This window comes from Hippopotamus amphibius, chromosome 4, assembly GCF_030028045.1.
Source record: "Hippopotamus amphibius kiboko isolate mHipAmp2 chromosome 4, mHipAmp2.hap2, whole genome shotgun sequence".
Lineage (NCBI taxonomy): Eukaryota > Metazoa > Chordata > Mammalia > Artiodactyla > Hippopotamidae > Hippopotamus > Hippopotamus amphibius.
The window spans coordinates 154,495,287-154,521,239 of record NC_080189.1 but is presented as its reverse complement, the minus strand read 5'-3'; the positions used below and the strand labels follow the sequence as shown (position 1 = coordinate 154,521,239).

The 25,953-nt window shown below is 42.2% G+C and overlaps 1 protein-coding gene across 6 annotated transcripts in view; it reads right to left on the bottom strand.

The window, feature by feature from the left end:
• Positions 1–25,953, bottom strand: part of RAD51B (RAD51 paralog B) — a 557,996-nt gene that overhangs the window by 150,805 nt on the left and 381,238 nt on the right. For all 6 annotated transcript variants that reach the window (XM_057731230.1, XM_057731228.1, XM_057731233.1 and 3 more), the window contains one exon: positions 2,253–2,349. In XM_057731230.1, the coding sequence (XP_057587213.1) occupies positions 2,253–2,349 (97 nt within the window). The remainder of the gene's footprint in view (positions 1–2,252; positions 2,350–25,953) is intronic.

Sequence of the window (25,953 nt, the reverse complement as noted above, 5' to 3'; positions counted from 1 at the left end):
TGGGTTTCATAACAAGAAAAAGTTGTCTACGGATGAGCTGGTAACTCTCCCTTGGCCATCAACAAGACTTTACCATTTTCTCAAAGTGGTTACCCTGGAGCCACAAAGCAATTTCCTCTATAACTGTTTTGCTCCTCTTCTTTGCTTGAGATAAACCAGGAAGCCAGGACAAAGAAAAGTACTCTTACTTATTGGTTTTCAAATAAGAAAGCAAGATATTCTCTTCTGGTCTCCTCCTTGGAACTGAATAAATGTGTGTGTGTGTGTGTATAATAATTATAGTAATAATTTGTAATCACATTCATAGGTGCTTTATGTGATTCTCATGGTTAACTGCTGTTACAAAGCACTTACTATGGTATTGGTTCAGCATTTATTTACTGCCTACTATGTGCCCAGAACTTTGCTGGTCACTCAGGTACAACATGGATACAAAAACAATACAAGAGAGACTGTGTCCTTAATCTGGTGGGGAAACCATGAAAAGTTACATCATTTTTTTTAGATCTTTTCTGTCTATTGCCAAGCTGGTAGAAATGCCACAGAGAAGGAAGAGAGAGTGAGACCAAGACAGGCTGGAACAGGCAAGGAGGTTTTGTGGAAGAGGTGGTCTTTAAATAAACCTCGAAGGAGTGGGAGGTTTCAGGAAGAAAAGAAGAGGTAGAAGTGAAAAGGGGAAGTGCTGTTCTAGGAGGGTGAGCTGTCTCTGCAGAGGCCCAAAGCAGTAGTCAGGAAAGCAGGCAGAAGGTTGGCACACTTGCTGGAGGAAGGAAAGAACAGATTACAAAGAGTTAAGAAACATCAATTTAATCTAGCCTATTTTTTGGGAAACTGATCCACACAAAAGAAAAGAAAAAACCTGATTTTCAGCATTTGCTGATTTCCATGGTGTAAATACTTCCACCCTGGTTGACTGAAAACCAACAAGCCACAAATTCCTGAATATTTTAAAATCAACTTGTTGATTTTTGCCTATTCTCAGGAAATGGACTAAAACAATTTCAAGATTCCTGAGTAGGAGGGTGACACGGTAAAAGGAAGCCAGAAATAGGGACGTTTAATTTGGTAGTGGCAGGATGTACATGGTAGAGGATGGAGTTGGGAAGGCCATTTTGGAATTTATCAAAATTATCCAGTTGTGAGTTTTTAAGAAGTCAGCTGATCACAATACGACTTACAAAAAAGAGGGGGCAGATATATTTGGAAAGGAGAACCATGTAGACTTAATGATGAAAGGAGTTCATGGAGGGAACCATAACAGACGATTCAGCTTTTCAGCCCAGGTGATGAGGAATGACAATGTGGCATTGAGTGTGGAAAGAGGGTACACAGAGCATTCTACATTACAGTCTTTGTAAATAAGTAATTCGTTTTCACCCCACTGAGAAGCAGGGATGTGGTCCTTGCAATTTTTTAGACCATAAACCAAGGCCAATCCATGGAAAACCACCTGGGCAGCCAGGAGCCTTGCCTAGAGGTCCCATATATTCCATTGTGAATAATTCTCAGAGAATGGTAAGTGCAGAGGGGCCTGGAACAGCTGTACTCATCCACCCAGGCCCACAGCATTCTGCCCTGAAAGAAACCAGACTACAACTAGCAGAACTCAGAAATGTCAAGTAAGAACTTTCAATAAAACTAGAAACCACCCACTGGCTCAGTGGTGTAATTCCCCTAGCTATGTAAACCAGAGCCAGTCTGACCTTTGCTACCATGGGAAGGTGGAGAAAATTTTGCAGAGTTACCAACATGGAGAGTTTTTCTTAATCTTTCTGTAAAGCTGATTGGGAAAGCCACATCCTCAGTACCTGATATTGGTGTACACTTTTAGCCAGTCCAAAAGTACCCAGCACAAACAACAGGTTAAATTGCTGTGGGACCATGGGTAAAGCCAACATTAGAGCATCAGTCTCAAAAACAAACTCATTTAGCAGTTCACCAGTCCTCATACTAAGGACCCAAAAATTCCTACAGAGGAGTGACAAGCCTTAGGTGGAGACGATGGATGCCCGTGAAGATGATTCACTCAGGTGAAAAAGGAAGCTCACTTACAGAGACAGAGCAACAGACTCTCCAAACGTAAGGGATCTGATGCCAGGAAACGTGGCCAAGCCTACGTTGCCAGGGTCCGGCTGGGTTCACTGGCCAGGGCCTATGAGCTGTGCGTCTCAGTTCTCCACAGGAGGCAGAGCGGCGGTGGCGTGGCTCTATGTCAGCGTCAAGTTTCCGCCCCTCTAGGACAGATCCCTTACCTTCAGACAGGGACAAATCATCAGCTGGAGACACCAGGTCTGCCTGAGAAGCTAGGGCTCCGCTCAGATGGGTTGTAATTTGATTCGTCAAGATAACCTGTGAACAGACAAGGAGAAGGTGGGGGGAAGGGAGAAGAGAGAAGCCCAAATTCATTATGAGCGCTATCAAAAGGCAAACGGTGGTTTAGGGGAAGACTGGTAAGTACACAGGGAGGAAAACCCCAGCTCTGACTTTCATCAGCTTTATCTTTAGGCCAGAAAATCTGGCCAAGTCTCTAGGTCATTCAAGTCACAGAAAACTGAGGAAACAGACTGACTTTTTTCAGACCTTAAACCGCTAATCAATTCTTTCTAAATGCTGAGTAATTTGGGACAGAGAAGTGTCACCATATTACCTGAATGATAGAAGATCAACCAGAGAATTAAGATGCATACGCACACGCTTTATCATTTTTAAGATTATATGCACAACACACAATATGACTAGTGCTGAAGAAAAGCAATAATTTAACATCTGGATACCTGGGGCTTATTCCCTCATTAACTCAAAAGTCAGAATTTTATTTCCAAATCTGTGAAATTAGAATAAAACTCGTCTCTAAAGGAATAGCACTCTTCTTCTTTTAAATAAGTTGAATTCTGACAAAAGAGTTCCGAAGTCTCGCTATGTATTTAAAACACAAATCAATAGAATCCAGCCAAAATAAAGTTCATAACATTTAAAATTCCTAGGAAGGACTCTAAAGTTACCTGATCCACATGATATATTTCCAGACAGTATTTTTACACGTGGTTCCATCAAGAAATTATTCTTTTCCTTAAAAATCCTCATTATAACATTTACTCTATTGCTTAGAAACCTAAAGGAAGAGCAAAACACAGATTCTCTCCTGGAAAACTGCAGCATGACTAACGCCACAATCATTTCCCAAGATTTGGGTGTTCCCATCATGGGCATCTTGGTGAACCATCTTGGTTCCTCAGAGGAAATGTAACTTCTGAAAACCTAGGCATTTGATACCTCGAATATGCATCTAGCCCAAATCGTCATGGTCTGTCCCAAGGGTCAGCTGTGCCACCCTGACTGCAGCAGAAATGGAAACTGTCTCCATCTTTTATGCTCCAGCTTCTCAGCCACACCTCTGTCGCTGTCTCTCGAATGGACCACCAACACATTATAAATCCTATGCCAATGGCAGCTTAATTGGGGGCTGAAGGGGAGCACGATGGCAGGGTCAGGTAAAGAAATGAAGTCCTCTGTTAGCAAAGACAGCCTGTCCAAGGTTTTTGTGCATCAACTAGGCTCGTGTGAATCCCCAGCTACTCTGTGGTGATGACCAGATACTGCTGTATTCCACCAAGTATTTGCTAATCTTATCCCTCCTATTCCTTCGTACTGCTCCCTGTCACATGGACTGGTAAGAATCACGTATGATAAGTCTTTCAATTAAAATGGCTGGAAATGGCCAAGAATAGCCTGATCTTTTAAGAAACAAATATTCATATTCAGGCGCAAGAATCAGGAATTATGTTCATTTTCCTCTTTATTATATAGAGTACGGGCTTCGGAGTTCAATAAAACTGGGTGCAAATTATGACTCTGATGCTGTGAACCTTGGGAAAGTTACTTAAATCTTCAACTTTCATCTATTCGTAGGTAAAATTACACCTATCTTATAGAACTGTTATGAGAATTGAATGAGCTAATCCTGTAAGGTATTTAATATAGTGTCTGGCATATGGTAAATATCCAATAAATGTAAGCCACTGTTGTTGCTATTATTTCCTTCAGAAGGATGTTATAAAGGTTAATAAATTATTAATAAAATATATACCACATACTTCAGATAATTGGATCTAATAACAGAACATGAAATCACAATTTTCTACATCAGAATATACTTCAGTACCTGATCATTTCTACCAATCTTAGTCCTTCCTAAGCTTTATTTAGTTGCAAAGAATTTATGTAAAAATCTCAGTAAGAAAAAGACAGTAATTATTTAAAGTAAGGCCAGTAAGAAACCGGCATTGTTCTGAGAATACTATGAGATTTTTCTGCCAATGAAGAAAATAATATATGTCTGTCATGGTTTAAAAGAAAATGTGAAGCTTCAAGAGATCTAGATATGTAAGCTCTATTTTTTTTAGGGAATTCTTCTAAAAGACAGTTTGGTGAAAATGACTAGAACACTAGTGATACAGTAACAGTAATGAGAAAAAAACATTACTGAATACCAACCACACAGGGGAAAAAAAGAGGTGAAGGCTTGGGACTTCCCTGGTGGTGCAGTGGTTAAGAATCCACCTGCCAATGCAGGGGACACATGGGTTCGATCCCTGGTCCGGGAAGATGCCACATGCCACTGAGCAACTAAACCTGTGCGCCACAACTACTGAGCCTGCAGTCTAGAGCCCTTGTGCAGCAACTACTGAAGCCCACACACCTAGAGCTCCTGTTGCACAACAAGAGCAGCCACTGCAATGAGAAGCCCGCACACCGCAACAAAGATCCAATGCAGCCAAAAAATAAAAATAAAAAAGAGGTGAAGACTCTGTCTTCTCTAGAAACTTGCAAATTAAAAAATAAGACATTTACTAACATATTCAGAGCACTTTTTCTCAGTGTATTATTATTTCCCTGGTCCTATAATGGAAACTTGCACTGAGATGATGGTTTTATTGTACATAGCTAATAAAATGATACCCTGTTGAGCTTAAAACCAAATTACAGATGTGCCTCCAAAGATACCCACCCAGTACCACTTCTAACTGAAGAGCAGATGGAGAAGAAAACATTTTCACTCTCCAATGGCAAAAGAACAAGCTCCTAAGTGGTCCTGCTAATAATCCACTCCCTCTTTATTATGAGTCTGAAAACCAAATCGCCGAAGGGATATCCAGCAACCAAACTCAGGGGGTTGCTCTTGCTGAATTGCTGTGATTTTCTAAATCTGTGATGAGCAAGATAACAGAATGGAAAAATTTCCAAACAGCATCGATTACAAATAATCACGACTTGGGCAGAAGCCTATAGATGTGTTGTCCTCTGAGGCAATCTGGAAACGTGAAAACTATACTCCTAAAATAACTTATCAAATATTATTACACGTGATAAACAGATCTTAACAAGATCTGCTTTCCAAAAATGAGTTCTGACACTTCAGTGGGGCTTTCCTGCTGCTTTGCTCCATTGGAAAGATGAAGGCTCCTGACACTTGGTACTAAATTTGTACAAGAGCAGCGTGCACAATGATTGGGTTGAGGGCTTTAGAGGCAAGAAAACCTGAGTTCAGATCCTGGGTTCCACCACTTACTAATTATGTGATGCTGGGCAAGTTTCATAACCTCTCTGGGTATAATTCTTAACTCACAGGGTTTTGAGGATTAAACTGGATAACGCATATAAAGTCCTGAGCATAGTGCCTGGCCAATGGGAAACGCTTAAATGTTAACCCCATTATTGTCTTTGCTGATTTTATACCTTGTTTGTTTAGAAAGAAAACCCATGCCTGATTCCCTTTTGTACAACATATAGTACACTGATGACAAAAACCACATATTTGCTGGTTATGTGCTCAAAAAGCTATGAAAATGTAATTGAAATGCATGCTATTTTTGCCATTTCTTGAAAAGCATGACTTACTAAAAACATATTACAACCCCCCCCCCCCCCCCACCATACACACACACTACTACCATCAATTTGAAATCCAAGGCTAGAGTGAGACTTAGACTAAGGGGAAATTTTGCTTTGTTTTTGTTTAGTTGGTGTTTTTTTTTTTTTTTTTTTTTTTGGATGGTCACGATTACATCTTTACATCTGAAGCAGGAGGAAATGGAATTCGGCTTAAAGTTTACTCTTCAGGCCAAAGAAGACCATCTATCTCCTGGGAGGAACAGGTGGCCCTATACACTGTATAAAGTAACTATTAACTCCACTCAACTTTATATATGGGGAGACCACTTACTCCCAAGGGCCTCCCTGCAATGCTGGCTGGTTGTAGGATGCTTCAGGTACACATGAAGAGGAACTGCCTCCTCATATCATGTCACATACACCTTGAGTCTCATTTTTAGTGCTCCTCTCCCCAGGCAACTTGGGGGGTTAGTTCCTAAGTTTGCCCCTAGATTCTAAGTTTCTCTTGCATCATTCAACCGCTCTAAATGCATCCTACTCGACCCTTCTGTGTACCGCAGTTCAACACCTAAGCTCAATTCAAGGGAACAGTGAAGCTCTCTAAAGAAGAAACTTCAGAGTACAGATTCATAAATAACCTAATAGGCCCTGCCTTCATAGGGAGCAGGGAGGAGGTGAAAAAACAGGAACCAGTTAAATACCAAAAGAACTAGTAAGGCAGATGTTTGGGAATGAATGTCATTTTGGTCAGAAGGCAGAAGGTCCTGGGGATGAAAACTCAGAAAACAGACAAACCAACAAAAACATATGACTCCTTCCCACTAAGGATCAAAAAGGTAGCTTACGAAAGCAAATACTTAGAGATAAGCAAGTAGGAGCAGAATAAATTGGTTAGAAGAAGCAGCAGTCCTCAGGGTCAGGGGACTGGTGAGCTGGAGTCCACTGACCAACTGAGCCTGACTCTCCACTAATCTCTGTGTCCAGTGTGGACTACCTGCCTTCAGGTGGCACATCTTTCTTCAGCTACGCTATGACCAGACTAATTTAGGCTCTACCCACACCTCCTACTCCTGCTCCAAAATAAATCCTACCGTAAAGGGCCTCTGTATGTGTCTAGTGTGATCTACCCTACATTGAAGTATTAAAGACGTATATCTGTTGGTAGCTCCTTAGTAGCCACTTAGTATATTCCAGCCCAGTGGAAAACGGAAGAGAAAAGAGAAAGTGGGACAGCCCTGGAGAAATCAGAGTGGGGAACTGTCCAGCCTAAAGGTCCAGCCTTTGATAAAGAGGCTCCTTTCATCTGACTCTTGGGAGCTGACAAAGAGGGAGTTTGTGGTCAACCAGGAACAGAATAAGTTGGAATGGGCTATCTGGCCCTGTTTGGTCAGCAGAAGAGAGATTCATGGTCAACAAAACAAGAACTCAATATCTGTAAGTCGGATTCTTTTAAGGACGGAAGAATATGGCACGTGCCCTCATTCAGCTCTCCGTGGGGGCAGGTGAGAAGTAAATTTTGTAACCCCCGCCTTCCAGAGAGCAAACTAGAGTCATCTGCCTGAGATTACCAGTTCAGATAAGAAAGGGGGTCTGCAGGCCTCCCTGCCCACTCTTCCTCCTAAGACAGCACCGGGCAGAGGAGAGGAGAGGAAAGAGAGGAACTCTCAGCCGACAGCCAAGGGCAGGTCCAGGCCTGGATGCCCTGGTCTCCAGAATTCAATCTAATAAAAGTCATGAAACCCAGAGGAGGCTTGAAAGTGAAAGCTCTTCATGTTCTGGGTGGAACAGAGTTTTTAGGAGCTGGCTGGGCTAGAGCAATCAGGAGGCACCCTCAGTCATCTTGCGCGCATTTTTATGCCCAGAAGGACACCTGCTTCCTCCTCCTGACCATTCCCTGCCAGAAACCTGCTACCGTCTAACACAGAGAATCAGAGGCGTTTCAAGACCACTTTAACTGGGCTTGAAGGGCTAGGTGCAGTGATTGTCCTGATACTCACAGCTCCCCAGGAAACAGGCAGCCCATTGGATATACTGGCCACCCAGAGAAAGGGCTTCAGCTGAGTGAGAAAGAGAGACTTCAGGGCTGACTGTGCTCCCAAACTGCCTGCCTGTTGCCAGATCCAGGACTCTCTGCTAAAATGACAGGGCTGTAAACTGTAACGGAATAGGATTTTTAAAAAGAATATGGATATATACACATATATGTATAACCGAATCACTTTGCTGTACACCTGAAACTAACACAATGTTGTAAATCCACTGTACTTCAATTAAAAAAAATAAAGTGACTGTAACCACATTTTTCTCCAAATATGAAAAAAAATATGACAGGGCTCTGCTTTTCATAGGTTTTGAAGGCGCAGTTCTTATTACTGGGTTGGCTAAAAAGTTTGTTCAGATTTTTGCATAAAATCTCACTTTTATATCAATATTATTTTCATATTAAAAATGATCTATCTGCTTAAGGTACACTTTTTTAAAATATGACTTTTGGTATCTAAAATGATCCTATTTGCCTGGTACGACTCTGATGGAGCCTTTCTGTCTAAACACAGGCCTTGAATAAGTCAGAAATTCTGAGTTTTAACCCTGGCTCAGTTAAGGGTTACTGAATGCGTGGCTCTAAAGGAGACAGAGGCCGGAATTTTCCTGTGAGAAATTGTTAGGGTTCATTGAGTCCTTTCATCACCAAGGCTTGAGAGAAAGGCCCTGGAGTGGTTTTCACCATCCTCTCCTCTTGCTTCCCAACCATGACGGTGTCTGCCCCAACCCGCCTGCTGAATAGGAGCTGGGAGTCAGAGGGAAATGGGGAGTGGGGAGAGGAAAACAGGCGAGGGCAAGAGGCAGAGGAGGACAGCCAAGAAGAGCGAGAGGGGTGCCCTGGGTGCAGTGTGGGGACAAAGGCAGGTCTAGACAGCCATACTTGCAGACTCACACTTCTCCCCTGACTATTCCCCACCACCCTCCCTTCCAGCTTTGAAAGGAGATATCTAACATTTGAGGAAAAGTACCAAATATTTTAGCTTTTGAATATCACAAATCTGGTTTTACTATTCACTGGCTTAGTTTTGCCAAGCTCTGGAAAATTATAAATCATTCCGTTATGAAAAAAAACTCGTTTTTCTTTCATTTTAGCCCAGAGAGGTATCAACTGTCAGCTCTAGAATAAAGGACTGCTAGGGTTTTAGTATTCCAGCCTGCTATTTCCATCTCAAAGGTCTACGTGACAACCGTCTTCTGGGAAAATCTGAAAGGCTATGGGGGCTTTTCCTTTTGAAATATTTGTGGTAAAAGGACCAAACTTCAATTTGGCTTGAAGGAAAGATTATTGTGGGAGTTAAGAAGGTTGCCTTTTATTTCTGGTTCTGTTCCTAACCTGCTGTGCAATTTTGGGAAAGGCTCCTAACCTCTCTGTACCTAAAAGTGAGCCCATAAAAGACATGAAGAAAATGAGTGTATTATGGCTGTAAAGGTAGCAGCCCCACATGAAAAATGTTTCGAACCACATTAGTATTTGTGCTGTATTTAAAATTCCACCATTATCATTGATTCTCATCATGTTCAACCTCAGGAAATACATCCTACAGAGAACCAATTGGCAGTGCCTGAGGAAGAGAGGAAGGGAAAAAAGAATAAGGGAGATAACTTTAAATAATTTTGTGTTTATGGTGAGAATACTTTCAATCTTGATAAAATCCACACTTCTAAGAACAGACCTGAAGGAAAAAAATCTCTGTTGCAGATTTCACTGTGAAATTCACCAGTAAAGCTAGTAGGAGAGTCCTTAAAGAAGATATTGGCTCAATATGAGGCAACATAGCTGGGAGGAGAGAAAAGAACCTCTTCGGCTTTGCACAAATACACACTCATTCAATCACAAAGGCATGGATGATAATACTGCTTCCATCTCATTGCCGCCACTGCCTCGACCACTGAGTTCTGAGAAAATGCACTGAGGTAGAACTGTGTCTGCCGTTTTGGCCAGAAGAAACACACAAGCACACAGCGCGGCACCACAGGCCGGCTTTCTCCTTGGCCTACTTCTCCTGGGGTGCACATGCAAGAGGATGTAGTGGAAACCCTGGGCCGGCAGCTACTGCGCTGTCGACGTAGGCGTGAAGTGCTCGGGTTCCACTGTCAGCTCACTGTTCCACTGGCCCCAGCGGGGCTGAGGTTAACACGTGCTGGTTCCGGGTCTCAGATGGAGCGACAGCTGTAACGAGGCCACAGAGATCAGGCTGGTGTGCTGTTTCCACCTTCAGCCCAACCTCGGTGGCATCCTGTCAGTGATCTGGGGCCCACGGCAGGAAACAACCCGCACCATTGGTGGACGGCGGCGGCGCGTTCCCAGTGGCTTCAAATGGTGCATACGTCAACCGTGTGCAATTCTGCAGTTAGCACGGGAGCAAAAAAGTCTCTGGTCAGCCAGGGCTTGGAAAAGAACAAGGCCAACTGTCAGATGACTCTGAGGCTCATGGATGTGGAAGAAACCTTCCTACACGGTACATTTCCTGTGGCTGAGTGGCTTTTGCGTGGAGTTTGGTTTTCTTTGCCCACACCCTTACTGCCCACTGAGCCCCACAGAAAGGCAGGGGAGTGAATTTCCAACAACCCCCTGAGTTTCTGCTGACCTTTTTAGGTGTTTTTGTTACTTGGCGGTGCTTTCTATTCACGTGTGCGCCTGGGCTCTGGGGATTCCCCTCCCTTTGATTTGCAAAGAGGATTAGAAAGACAGCTTTGTGATCTGTCCATCACAGAGGGCTGCTACTAACTGATTTCCCCTCCTTAGACTCATTGGAGACTGAGAAAACACTTCTGTTGAGTCACTTGCTCCCCGGGGGTCTGAAAAGATGGTTCTTGGGGGAGTCCAGCCTGATAAACACCGACCTGCCTACTCTGCAGCCCCCCCCACACACTTACAGTGGCTGATAGCAGGGAGGAGCTGAAGCCCAGAGGGGCCTCTGAGAAACCTCCAAAGGGGGTCTGACTCCGTGTTTCTCCATTTCATGGAGGAAATGGCAGCCTAACCAAGGGCTCTCCAAACTCAGTAACTGGATATGCGCGTCCGACTCTTTTCTCCAGAGTGAATCTGTGGCATAAAATGGGAGCAAAGGTCACTCACTATCTGTTCAAAAGGAGGTCAAAAGGTCTTGCCTAGGAACAAATTTCCAAGGCAGCAGCCTCATCAGATATGCTCTTGGGCAAAAACTATTTATTTGACGTCCTCAAGGAAGGGCTATTATGTAAGGTGTTATTTAAAAACAAAAGGTGGGGGGAAGTTGAGAGCTGAAGCAATGTTGTCTGTGTCTATACTTAAATACATGATACCAATAAAGGCAAACAATAATCGACTTCCATTAAACAGAGTCAACATAGGAGAGAAACAAAAAGAACAGGCCCAGAACAAATACATTAAAATGGCTAAATATTTACATGGTGAGTTGGAGCGGACTTCCTTCGATGGCAGTGCCCTTGGAGTGGAGATCTTCCATCATGGCCACTAACAAGCCAACTACTGATCACATGCTACAGGCCCATAAGACAGATATCCTGGCCAAGGGCAGATCACACACAATGCCAGATGACAAATACGTCTGCAGTCTCCAACACCCACTCTGGTGGCTTGGGATTGGCCAGCTGGAGCACTGGTGGAAATGTGAGGTCGTATCAGACCTCTGAGCTGCTACAGAGGATGGCGAGGCATGTGTGCTGCTAAACTTGCCCAATATGACGTGAGCGCCAGCCTGAGATCCTGCCTTCCTCACTTTCAGTTGCTCACCTATCAGCGTGTCCACCTCTCATCTGATGTCATCCACAAGAATGATCATGCCATTTTCCACACGTATGATACTTTATATTTTTCAGAGTCTGTTCACAGAATGGTCTTAGCTGACCCTCACTACCTCGTGAGGGAAGCTGAAAAATAGCTGTTGTGTGTGAGAAGGGTGGGCTCTGCAGTCAGACCTCCTGGGTTTCCATTTCAGTTCCACCACCTACTGACTGGACGGGTCCAGGTAGGATACGTAATCTCTCTTTGCCTTTCTTCAACTCTGTAGTTGGATAACAATCATACCTATTATGGGGATAAATGAAATGGCATATAAAGCACTTAAGACAGTGCCCGATACAGGTGCCTAACAAATATTAGCTTTTTATTCTATCCACTTCAGTGTCCCCAGGGAAAAAAATTGTGACCTCTGTATCCTATATTTCTCACGGTTCACTCACTCGGGCTAAGTGGCCCAGTCTGAAACAGCCTCCCTTACGTACTCCTTTACTCTCCTTGAAGTGTCCACCTTTCCAGGGCCAGTTCAAATCTTACCTCTCCCATGAAATCTTTCCTAACTATGCTAGCTGCCACTGATCTCTCCGTTCTGATCACTCCCACTCTAGAATCAGTACCAAGTAACTCAGTATGAGAATTTCTCTCTAGTTATGTCATCTATGTTATTCTTATCTTTCTGCTTACAGGGTAAACGTTATGAGGTTTTATGTGTTTCTAAAGGGCGGCGGGGGAGGGGGGGGCCCAGCATCTATTGAGAACTTCCTATGCATCTGACCCTGTACCAAGTACTTTACATACATTAGCTCATTTCATCCTCACACCTCAGTAGAGTAAACATTATTTTAGTTCTGAAGATGAGGAAACTGAGGTTTAGGGAAGTTGAGCAATTTTCTGAGACCAAACAGCTAGCATGTGGAAGAGCCGGATTCAAACCAGATCTGTCTGGCCCTCTAGCCTACGCTGGTTCTACCACATAAAAGGCTCTCAACACGAAAACTCACAGCCTTGTGGATCTTTGTTGATTAATTTCTTCAGAGCAAGGCATTTGCTGACATCAGACTGACCAAGTTCCATGCTGTTTAATGCTAAATCACATGTAGAGGAAAACTGTACAAAATGTTTAAGAATAAGACAAACTTTCGGGTAGCAAGAAGAAACCAGTCGACTGTTAGAATGCTGTCTGGTAGAGCTGGAAACATTGAGTCTTCAGGCCAGGGAGGAACCATGCTCTAGCAGGTATGGCAAGAGAAAGGACACAGACTCTTGGAGTCTATTTCTATCTTGGCAACTAACCACTGTGCTAATATTTTCACTTCTGCTAAAATGTGATGACAAGAGTTTCGGAAGAAAGGTTGCCACATAAGAGCAGAATAAGAACAGGCAGTTAGCTGGTTAAAAGTGGGAGAACCCACAAACGACACTGGGATCTGGAACAGGAGTTCACAGCTGGGACAAATTCCATATGGGCATTTGTCTTTCCAGCTTCACTTCAGCTCTTAGAGAGCAGCACTGGGTATGGAGCAGTCTTTAAATCTAAATGATAATAGTATCTATGGTTTTGTTTATCTTTTCCTCTCTTCATTTTTTTTTTTTTAAATTGAAGTATAGTTGATTGACTACGCTGTGTTAGTTTCTGACGTACAGCAAAGTGACTCAGTTATATATATATTCTTTTTTGGATTCTTTTCCATTATAGTTTATGTTTTTAAATACCCTACAAGGGCTATCTTTAGTTTACTGAGGATCCATAGGAGTCATTCAAGAAGTTTGTTATTTTCCTACTTGAAATGATATTTGCATCTATTTTCAGACTGGTTACTCCATACAATGGTGGTGCTAAGCAGGAAGCAATTAATTGTTTCTCAATATGTTTGGCAATGAATTCATGAAGTGTATTAGTGCCTCTGCATCCTGGAGGCCCCAGTTTTATGGTGAAGACACAGCTGGGATGGAGGTAGTAGGGGCAGAGGTTTGTTCGGAGTCTTTGAAGTCATCCAGCCAAGAGACTAGGCCTCAAAGGAATGGTGACCTTGACAGGTTTGTGGCTATTCTTGCAACCCTTTAAAGTGTATCATGATCCTTTTGAAAAGAAGGACAGGGGACCTGTGGGTGGTGGCTATCATTTCCACATATCTAGAGTCCCACTGAATTCAGCATCCTGGACTGTGGGCAAGTCTCGTGGAAGACTTCCTGCTCCCATCAAGGCCTGGAAGGGATCACTGCTGAGAACAGCTGCCCAGGAATGGGAGGACAAGCAAGCTTTCTTCTGTCTGGTTATTTACAACACAGTGTTCCTTCTCATGGACTCCTCCTGCCCTCCCCAGGACCACACTGAAATGACTAAACCTGCCTGTCGCTCCAGTGAATCCAGTCAAATAAATAAGTCAATCCTCTTTAAGTTTGTGGTCTCAATTCCTTGTTGGTTTATTGCAAAATTAAAGGGCACACAGAGCAGAACCGTCAATCAGTAACCAGCAGAGGAATAAGCTCTTTGTGGAATGTACTGAGAAGCAGCAAAGAGGACGGAAAAAAAAATGAAAAGAAACCTCATGAAATGGTCATTTGTTAGGAGAACAGAGGGGGAAAAAAATCCACATTTCACATGCAGCATCATTTAGGAAAAGTCTTATTAAAGGTTTCCTATCTCGCCAGGAGAGCAAGCACAGGAACGCAAACAAAAATCCCTCAAAATGATCTGCCATGTATTAGTGCTGGTTTCTTGTGGGTTTTGCTGTATTCCATAGACACAGCCAGAGATCACGCGGCCAAGAGGCTGGAACAGGGACTCCGCAGGCTCAGGCAGAGAGGAAGGAGAGAAGATGTTACTACTGTTTATTATAAAACAAACAAGCAAATACAAACTGTCTCCTTCAGCCCTTCTCCCCAATCTGACCCTCCCTTAGCACCCTATTAGTTCAAGTAAAAGCACCTAGTATCATGCCTTATTTGGAATTTTTAATAAATGCTATTTGATGAAGGTAAAAACTAAAGAGCAATATATAGTGAGGGGCTGAGTCCCCACTGGGTGCCACATACCTCACTCAACGCCCTATTTACATAACCTTCTCAGTCCTCATTGCAATCCTATGAGGTAGGTGACATTGTTCTTCCGCTTTAAGGATAAATGTATTTAATAACATGCCTAGCTTACAGCAAGCAGCTACACCCATGTGACTCTAAAATCACTCTTTCAACCAAATACGTCAAGTTCAAGCATGATACTAAGAAAACTATTATGGCATTCTAAGTCCTGCTGGAAGAAATGAAATCAGTATTGGAGATAGCAAAATGGTAACTCAGCAGTCCTATGTCTACCTTGCACATTTTCTACTCCAGATAAGTCCATTCTCTAGACAACTCATATCAATATTCCTGCCCATTTCACAGGAGAGGAAAGCGAGGTGCCGAGAGGTGTAGGGAATTGCTTACCCTAATGAAAAGAAGAGCCATTAGACCACAACAGGGCTTTGCTTCTCACGTGTGGCAAGATGTAGCTTTTGAAATAACTTGTTAATAGGGGAGAATTCTTTATAAAATCTCATCTGAATCTCCTTACCATCGAGTGATAAGGTAGGTATTACATCTCCTTCCACATCAGAGAGGAAAAGTGAGTAGCCTATAGTTTACAGCATGTAAATGAACTCACACCCAGGTTTAGTGACTGCAGATCCCATGCTCTTTATAGTCCTTGATCCTAATAGGGAGTGCACTCACAAGGAGAGGCAGGCTGGTGGTAAGGGAATGACAATCATGAGAACGCTGGGTCTCACTGTCTTTCTGAAACAAGTTTGAGCTGCATGTGAAGTTGTGATGCCCAGTTCAATGGGATCTTGGCTTCACTTCTTTTCTCTACAGAGGTTACTATCTATATAGTTGTTAGAGCCTCTATGGTCTCTCCGAGGGTAGTCCTCCAACTAAGGAGAGGCTCGTTATAAGTGCTGGTTATGGTTTATCAGAAGTGGTCCCATTCATTAATGCAGCCAAGGAGTTCCCACAAGAGGACAGTGGAAGCAAGAGAAAGCCATATCTGGGACTAGGTAGGTTCAAGGCAAAACTGCAAGAAGGTTAAAGAATAAAGTGTATTACTAAGTCTTCCCCCGCCCCCGGGCCTCACCATCTTCTCTGTGTCCTAGGGACCCCATGGACTTTGTACACTCATCCTTCACAGCACAGCTAGTGTGGAACTCCTCCCAGACCTCCTTTCCCTGGTCTGCACTACCTCGCAGGGCTTTGAAAGCCCAAGACCTACCAATTGCTCTAAAGCAATGACTCTGAAGTGGTACAGGTGGGTCTTGAATCTCCAAGCTCCATGTTAATTCCTCTACGCATTGTTTCTTTCCCTCTTCTGAAATAAAAAATCTGGCTCTATATCTGACTGACAGATTTCCCTACAGATCTCTGAAACAGTTGAAATATAAGCTGGATATCCGACAAAATAAGATTACTCAAGTGATTACTGAAATTTAAAATGTTAAAAAAATAGTTATTAAATACTAACTATGGTCAAAACAAAAAGATAAGACTGACATTTTCCTGTTAAAAACGAGAAGTTAACATGAGTAGGCGAACAAACCAGAATGAAAGGGAGCAAATAAATAATCCTTGTCATGAGACGGATGAAAAGAGAAAGCTACAGGAGTCTAGGAGATGGGGAGAGACCACTTCTCACTGGGGGACTCAGGGAAAGTGTCATTTGATCCGCGCCTTGAAAGACAGGCATCATTTCAAGATGGGCACCTTGAAAGACGGGCACATTGAAAGCTATGTGAAAGGTTATTCCAGTCGACAGAAGAGGTCCCAATATTGTAAGAATTTGGATCTGCAGAATATTTCAGAGGAGGGCCTTAAACTCTAGAATCCAGGAGTCATTCAAAAGGTAACCAAACTGCATTTTTCTACAATAACAGACCAGACATTCATACCAGGAATTCATCTGTCTTTAAAAGGAGATCTTCAAAAAATTAGAAACAGGCCCTTCAGCCAAGAGACACTGGAAAAAACTTCCCCTCGTCATGCAGCTCACATCCTGACCTTTCAGGAAGGAGATGCAAGCTGTCTCCACAGTATCATCCTGCCACTGAAGTTGGTTCCTACAGGACAGGTTCTTGCAGTAAAGAAATAATACAGTTTGTCAGTCGAGAGAGTCAAGGGCGTGTGTGTGTGTGTGTGTGTGTGTGTGTGTGTGTGTGTTTCAAACTGTATTTAAAAGTTAAATTCCGCTAAAACACATCAAAGGGTATCAGGCCCCATTACAGAGGAAAGGAAAAGCCCTAATTCATATGCAATAGGGCTTAGGAAAAATCTTTATGAAAGACTTCTTAGCAAACTAGCAGAGTAAAAACTAAAACATAATAACAACCAAAAAGTCCTCAAATGACTATGTGTCATCAGAGTCCATCCTGCTAGTTCCTCCAATTCCCTCACAGGCAGAAGAGACCCCATCAGATTTCAGAGTTTCCCTACCCTGGAGAAAAAGGACATTATGCACAAGCAGAGTCCTCTGATTTGTTCCACTTCAAAAAAAAAAAAAAAAAAAAAAACCTATCTTTTTCCTGCCAGTTACATTTCAATATGACTGACAAAGTTTTCCACTTTTCTGTTTATGTTTTCGAAGCCAACAGCAAAGCTCAACTAAGGTTCAAATAAAAACATTAACTAATACAACATACAAGCATACTGCTTTCAAGTAAATTTAGTCAGTTATCTGGTAGTATATGTGGGTCACAGAGAAGTCCCCCTGACCCCAACCTAGACTTGGAAATAAGGAAAATAAGATGACTGTTTGTGGTTACACTATGTAATCAGCACTTATTGGCCCAAAGCAGAATCACACAACAAAAGGACAGGGTATGTGCTCCATAAAATAATGGCTCTAGGCAATGATCATTGACAGATGACCATCAGGTGAACCATTCTTTCAAAAGTTGATAGGGAATTTGGCAAGGGAATTTGACAATGGGATGCCAAATTCAGGCTACCATTATCTGAATCTACTGATCTATTTAATCACCATTAAAGGTGGTACAACCAGACATTATTGCCTTATGATGATAAAATAGGAAGTATACAGTACCGCCTACAGAATATTTTTGCCTAAAAAAAATCTAAATCCTATCTTATAACCACTAGTTTATGGGATATGGAAGAACAAGTGAAACAGCACCATGATGAAGCCATCAGCCAATCACTAAAACATGCAGCATTCCACATCCAATTTCTCCAAAGAATCAAAGTCACAAAAAACAGGGGGTGGTGGAGTGCTGTAGATTAAAAGAAAGGGAATATAACGACCAAATACAACTCGTGGACCTTATTTAGATCTTTATTCAAACTAACCAATTATAAAAGGACATCTTTGAGACAATCGGGGAAATGTGAATATGGACTGGATATTAGAGGATATTAATGAATTGTTCATTTTGCAAGGTGTGGTGAAGGCATGGCAGGTAAGGTTTCAGATGCCCTTATCAATTTAAAGAGGGAGGGTGGGTGAAGAAATATGTTCCAGAGACAAAATTAAAAATACATACAAGAGAGAAAGGGAGGAAGGAAACAATAATGGTACATTTTGGTAGCTCGTCATGAATACATACATGGGCACAATAATGTAAATGTTAAATATGATTTTAACTAAATATTAAGATATAACCATACTGGAAAGAGGGGAAGAGTGAATAAGTGCTCAGTGGTCATTTCCACAGACATCATCTTCAATAGGAAAATCAAAATTAGTAATTCAAGTATATCATTTAGAAATATGGGTAACTAGCAGAATCAACAAGGAAGGAAGGAAACATAATCATGGCACAATGATTTGAAAGTGGCTGCTTCCAGCCAAAGCAATCTTGAGGGGAAAAAAAAAAAAAAAAACAGAGCTGGAGGAATCAGACTCCTTGACTTCAGACTATACTACAAAGCTATAGTAATCAAGACAATATGGTACTAGCACAAAAACAGGAAGATAGATCAATGGAACAGGATAGAAAGCCCAGAGATAAACCCATGCATCTGTGGTCAACTAATCCATGACAAAGGAGGCAAGGATATACAATGGAGAAAAGACAGTCTCTTCAATAAGTGGTGCTGGGAAAACTGGACAGCTACATGTAAAAGAATGAAATTAGAACATTCCTTAACACCATACACAAAAATAAACTCAAAATGGATTAAAGACCTAAATGTAAGACTGGACACTATAAAACTCTTAGAGGAAAACATAGGAAGAACATTCTTTGACATAAATCACAGAAAAATCTTTTTTGACCTGCCTCCTAGAGTAATGGAAATAAAAACAAAAATAAACAAGTGGGACCTAATGAAGCTTAAAAGCTTTTGCACAGCAAAGGAAACTATAAACAAGATGAAAAGACAGCCCTCAGAATGGGAGAAAATATTTGTAAACGAATCAACGGACAAAGGATTAATCTCCAAAATTTATAAACAGCTCATGCAACTCAATATCAAAAAAACAAACAACCCAATCAAAAAATGGGCAGAAGACCTAAATAGACATTTCTCCAAAGAAGACATACAGACGGCCAAGAGGCACATGAAAAGCTGTTCAACATCACTAATTATTAGAGAAATGCATATCAAAACTACAATGAGGTATCACCTTACACCAGTCAGAATGGCCATCATCAAAAAGTTTACAGACAATAAATGCAGGAGATGGTGTGGAGAAAAGGAAACCCTCCTACACTGTTGGTGGGAACGTAAATTGGTGCAGCCGCTATGGAAAACAGTACGTATGTTCCTTAAAAAACTAAAAATAGAACTACCATATGATCCAGCAATCCCACTCCAAGGCATATATATGGAGAAAACTCTAATTCAAAAATATACATGCACCTCAATGTTCATAGCAGCACTATTTACAATAGCCAAGACATGGAAGCAACATAAATGTCCATAGACAGAGGAATGGATTAAGAAGATGTGGTACATATATACAACAGAATACTACTCAGCCATAAAAAGAATGAAATAATGCCATTTGCAGCAACATGGATGGACCTAGAGATTATCACATTAAGTGAAGTAAGTCAAGACATATGATATCACTTATATGTGGAATCTAAAAAAAAATGATACAAATGAACTTATTTACAAAATAGAAATCAACTCACAGACATAGAAAACATACTTATGGTTACCAAAGGGGATTGTGGGAGGTGGAGGAGAGAGAAATTACGAGTTTGAGATTAGCAGATACAAACTACTATATATAAAATAGGTAAACAAGGACAGGGAACTAAAATAACCTATAATGGAAAAGAATCTGATAAAGAATATATATATATGTACACATATATGTCTTGTGTGTGTGTGTGTACAAATGAATCACTTTGCTGTACACCTGAAACTAACACAACATTGTAAACAAACTATACTTAAATTAAAAAAAAAAAGATAGAGAACCAAATGGTGGCAGTACTGATTTCAAACCCAACTAGGGCCCCCAGTGTATGTGTCTCCTGTGAGCACACAGATCACCTGACAGGGAGAGCTGGACTGTGGGGACGGATGCAGCAGGCTAACAGCTCCTGATACCATAATCATCTGAATCACTCAACCCCTTTATGACCAACTACGCACTCACCAAGTAACCTTCCAATAATTCAATTTCTCATTTAACTTGCCTTGAAGAGGAAACATGCTAGCTAGACAGGCCTGCCTCTCCAATGCACAGAACTGCTTTCTTTTTCATCATAAGATGAATGATTTGACATTCTGCTTTTATAAACTCAGTCCCTGTGAGCTCTGGGACCGAGAACAGGGCCAGGTCCTCCTGGCGTGGGTGATAAGCTCTGGGTCAAATCTTGGGCCAAGGCCGGATCACCAGGTAAAGCCGACCTTGCCAGACTGCCAGACTCTGGTGAGCAGCCTCCTCCCCAGGGGCTGCCCCAGCTCCAGGGTTCTCACCACATTACCTTGAGCATTTTCGTAACAACCCAGTTAACCCCTATTATTTCCCTACGTTACACTAAACAATGGAGAGGCAATTGTGCATAACCACTTCCAGGAAGACGTAGTGGACACGTATGGCTCTTTTTAAGCAAAAATATTCTTTACCATGTACTTTCAGGGTCCCACAGGGCACTATGGGCAGAAGCTGAAGTCCCAGAGCTTTCCAAATAACGTTCATAAACTTAAAATAGTAGAATATTTCAACTTTCTTTTATAAAGAAACATAATAATAGACATTACTGAGTACTTTTAAAGTACCCTTACATGTAATAGCTCATCCAATCCTCACAAAACCCTGTGGTGTGAAAACATTCTATTTTTATTTCCATGTATTTATTAATTTACAACAGTGGAGAATAAGACAGAGTGAGGTTGAATAATTTGGCTGGGGTCACATGGCAAGACGAAGCGTGAATTCCCATCTGGGTCGTACAGTTGGAGGGTCTGGTTGAAGTGAAGTGTCTTGCTGAGACTCACAGCGCAAATGAGGAGCTGAGCTGGGAAGAGGCATCTCTCATAGAAGCAAGTGGAAGCCAATGGAACCCTGTAGACGGTACGATGTCCCAAAGCCAAAGCTACTGGAGCCAATTCCACTCGCTGTGAATGAGCTGACTCAACACCCAAGTTACATAAAGTCCCCTCAATAATCACTGGGTGGAGCAGAGTCCCTGTGGCAACTCAATCCAAAAACTGAAAAATAACCCCTGAAATCAAAACCGAATTGATTACAGGACAAAGAAGGGAGTATGGCACATAAAAACTGTTCGCTGTTCCATTTTTAAGTTGAAACAAGTACATCACAAAGGTAACAGGCATTTGCTTTACTCCCCCTGGAGAAGGGGAATGCAAAGAAAACAGCAACATCGATTTAGGGGAGTCCCAAGGTTCTAACAATAGTGCTGTTTTCTCAAACCTAACCTTTATTGAGCGGTTACTTTGTGCAGGCATGAGGCTAACTTTACAAATATTATTGTCAGCATCCTCCAAACAGCTCAGGTTAACTACTATCCCATGAGGTAGGCCAGAGTATTATATCCATTTGACATGTGAAGAAAGCGAACTTAGAGAGGTTACAAAAATTGCACAAAGTACTGGGAGAGCCAGAACTTAAGGTAAAGCCCAGACTCCAGATCTACTGGAACGCAAAGCCTTGCCTCTTAACCATCATGTCATGTTGCCTCTTTATCTCTTCTGATCTTTACAACACACCTCCAAGGGTAGTGTTATAATCCTTACTTTCCTTTAATCAGATAAGAAAACTGAGGCTCAGAGAGGGTAAACCATTTTCTGAAGACACAGAGCTGGAAAGTGGCAAACCTGGGTTTCAAATACTGGACCATTTGACTCCAAAGCCCAAGCTTTTCATCACGACCCTACATCATCCCTCCTTTCACTAGGATGTCAGCTCATTCATTCAAGGACTATGTATGAAGGGCTTAACAAAACACCAGGCACTGTTCTAGGCTCTTAGGATACACTGTGAATAAAACTGCTAGAAATCCTCGCCCTTGGGAAGTCTATATTTTTGCAGTGGGAGGCAGACAATGAACACAGTAAGTGGTAAAGAATATATAGCATGTCCCAAAGTGATCATTTCTAGGGCAAACAAACCAGAGTAAAGGGGATTTAGTACAAGGTGTGGGAACAGGTTGTGATTTTAAACAAAGTGGGCAAGAGAGACTTCGTGGGAAAGGATAGATATGGACTCGAAGGCCCTGAGGGCAGCAGGCACATGGACATCAGTCAGTTCTCTATCTCCTCACCAGAAATCTTTAAAGAGAAACCCTCTAGCCCTTTACCATCTTATCTCATGTAAAAATACCAAGAAGCAGAAAAGTTAAAAAACGAAGGGCCTTTGCTTTGCCCCCTAACTTGCCAAAAATGCGTACTGCAAGGTGACAAGCAAATACGCACACAGCTCCTCCACTATTACAGATGGAAATGGTAAGTTTGGGTGACTGTGCATGGGCAGGGGCAGAGACGAGGCCTAAATATTTCACCTATCAAGAATTAGCTCCCAAAGTAAGCCGGCTTCCCCATGCAATCTGGGTGATGTCTTCATCAAGCTCTCAGCCTACAGATGTTAGCATTATACAACTATTCCCATAAAACTGCTCTGATAGCAGCCAAAGACTAGCTGAACCCCTGTGACCTAAATGTGATATCTCCAGCAAAACCAACAAGACAAGCTACGTTATACTTTCCACGAGTACACAAGGCCTAGGCCATACTGCTGTAAGAGCTTATTACAGGGCTAGGGTCACCCGGCAGTTCAGCCTATGTCTGTGGGAAGTTACAGAGATAATCTCTTAATCCAAATAAAAAAAGAACTCCTCTATTAGGAAAATTCTAAGAAGCTATACTTCTATTACAGAATTTCTAATAAGAAAGAGCTAAAGCTAGGCACTCGATTTTGGTACTTGGCCTCCTCTATGAATTGTCCCTGGATGAACTGTCTTCCACTTCCAGTTCACAAGCACTTTTCTTTGGCCATATCTAAGGATACAGCAGTATATATGCTATAATATCTCCTGTATTGGGCTACATCACAGGGCATCTCACAAAGTAAGGAAAATGAGGCAGTAGTTTGGTTTATGGAAGTTAAGGTTGAAAAGTTATTACCAGACTTAATGCTAGTAAAGTCTTACAGAGTATTTGAAATTTATTTCTAGTTTTGATTCCCTCATTGACCACTGGAAAAAAAGAGTTGTTCTAGAACAGCTGTTCCAACTGGCAGCTATGCATGACCAGAAGCTTCAGATCAAGTGAGCAACTAAGCCCAAGGCCCTGATCCAGGACCTGTGCTCCAGCATGAGATCACACTAGTTTCACGATGCAGCCTCTGCAAAAGAAATGAGAGAGAGAGAGAAGGAAAAGCCAAAAGAGAGGTAACTAACTCTGGATTCCATCCCTCATTGAGTCATGTGTTATATGCTCACGGGGCCCCACTGGGTTACAGGCATTGTTCTAAGAGTAATAACAGAGAGCAAGACTAATAAAGCCTCTGTCTGCCCTGTGGAGGGAGGGCCCAGCAATACACAAGGAAACCAGGAGATGGGCCAGACAATTTCAGATATGTTGAGTGACATGCAGGAAAAAAATACTGTGTGGGGGGCTACTGATAGGATGCTCAGGGAAGGCCTGTCTGAGAGAGGGCACTTGGGCTGAGATCTGAGTGGAGACTCTGGGGCGAAACAGAGTTTGGGGCAGAGTCCCAGGCAGGAGAGATGAGTGCTAAGGTCCTGAGGCAGAAACAAACTTGGGGTGCTCTGAGAACCCAAAGAAGATGTGTGTGGCTGGAGGTTAGTGAGTGAGGAGAAAGGTCCGAGTGGTGGGCAAGGCTGACTTGGGTAGCATCTTGGAGGCCAGCACAAACGCTTCAGGTTTGGATTTAAGGGTGGTGGGAGGCCACTGGTGGGTTTAAAGCAGGGGATTGACATGATCTGGTTTATGTTTTAAAGTGTACTGTTTCTGAGGAATTAAAACTCCAACACTGAATCCCCCTTGCGAAGGTACAGATTTTGTGTTCTGTGAAACCCACTTAAAATATTCATGAGGGTTCAATCTCTCTTATTTGAAAAAAAGGGAGGGAGAGAGGGGAAAAGGAAGGAAAGAAGGAAGGGGGGGGAGAAAAGAAGAAAGGAAGGGGAAAGGAAGGAAAAATATCCTCTAAGGCTCCTCTTCTTCAGGCTGCTAAGAGTTGAGAGAGGTGTAGGGATTGAAACACAAGGTCTCAAAAACACACCCAGTAGGAGAAAGACCTATTAAGAGTCCAGACTGGAGCCGGGGAGTGCTCTCACAGCCCAATCTTCTCGGGGGGCCAGAGGGTGCGACCTGAGAGAAGAAGGTGTCTGATCACACTGTTCCAGCAGAATCTTAACAGTAGCGACAGCCATGAAGCCGAATATTTCTAGCTGGAAACACTTTCAAAGAATTTCAGTTCATCCAAGGCAGGGTGTGGTCCCACTCAGCAAGTCCTTATTACATCTCTACCAAATGCAGGGCAGGAACAGAAAAAGATGAAAAAGTGAATATTGTGTAAATTACAGATGCAGTGCCTTTGAGGATTTGAAAATCTCATAGAGAAGACAGGAGAGAAAAGAGAAAAGATCCACAGTGGTACAGAGCTACCCTCCCATATATGTAGCTATTTAAAGGCAGAGCTCAAACCCAGGTCTTTGGATTCCTGTTCCCTTACTGTCTCAGATGAATGAACTCACAAGGCCCATGGTTTATAATTCTAATTGTAATGAGATGTGATCAGACATTCTGGAGGAATCTGTAACTCCTCCCACCATTGCCCCCAAGAAGACAAAGGTCATCCATAAACAGCCACTTGGTTGAATCCACTTCAGCAAATGCAATCTCTTCCAACCCACCATCAGTTTCGCTTCCCCATGGGGAAGCTACAAAATGTACACGGGAGGAAGTGAGAGTGACCAGCTGGTGATCATTTGTCTTTTTTGAAAATGCACAATCTACACGTGATATATGTGCATACACAGAAGCAAATGACAGCATGGTGTGTGTGGCTGTGTGTGCACATGCACAGATACGCATTCTAATAGCTCATCTAAGAAAAATAAGCAAGACCTGAGTATGTCTACAGAGTGTCTAAAGTGATCTCTCCCAGACAGGCAAGATAAAATTGGCCTGCTTTCTCTGGCCAGCAGGGAATGCAATTCTCTTGCTGCTGCCCACGGAGAAATGTCAGAACTCAGTCAAAGGCCTTATTTTATATGTGAGTCTCTACCTGCCACTCAAACAATTTCCAATAAAAATGGCATTTAGGTCACTTGTTTAAAACAACAAGAATTTGTAACAGTAGTTGACAGTCTATGCTGAAGCCTCTGGCATATGACTTGACATCTGAAGAGTTCAGTTTTGTCTGTGTGAAATGGGAACTGTTAAACAGACACACATCAGAGTCAGGCCAGTGGGAATGTGTGCATGAAATAAATTAATTCATTATGAGACAGCACTGTGAACACAGCAAAAACATGAATACTTTTATATTATTTTCATACCCAATGGGATATATATGATTAATCTGATATTAACTCAGATATATCAGCTGAGTTATAATCCTCTATTGTCAACTAGAAAGACATGAGACTGAATTCCAGGCCCATGAGCCAACGATTTCAAAGACAATTTCCTCTGCAACCGTGAGCAGGAATCATCTTCTTGGGTCTGTACAGGCACCACAGCAGCTCTGCTGTGGAAATGCCTCCATAAAATGGCTCACATCTAGAACGGCCATCCTTTTGATTAACATTAATATTTGCTAAATAATCTATCAAATA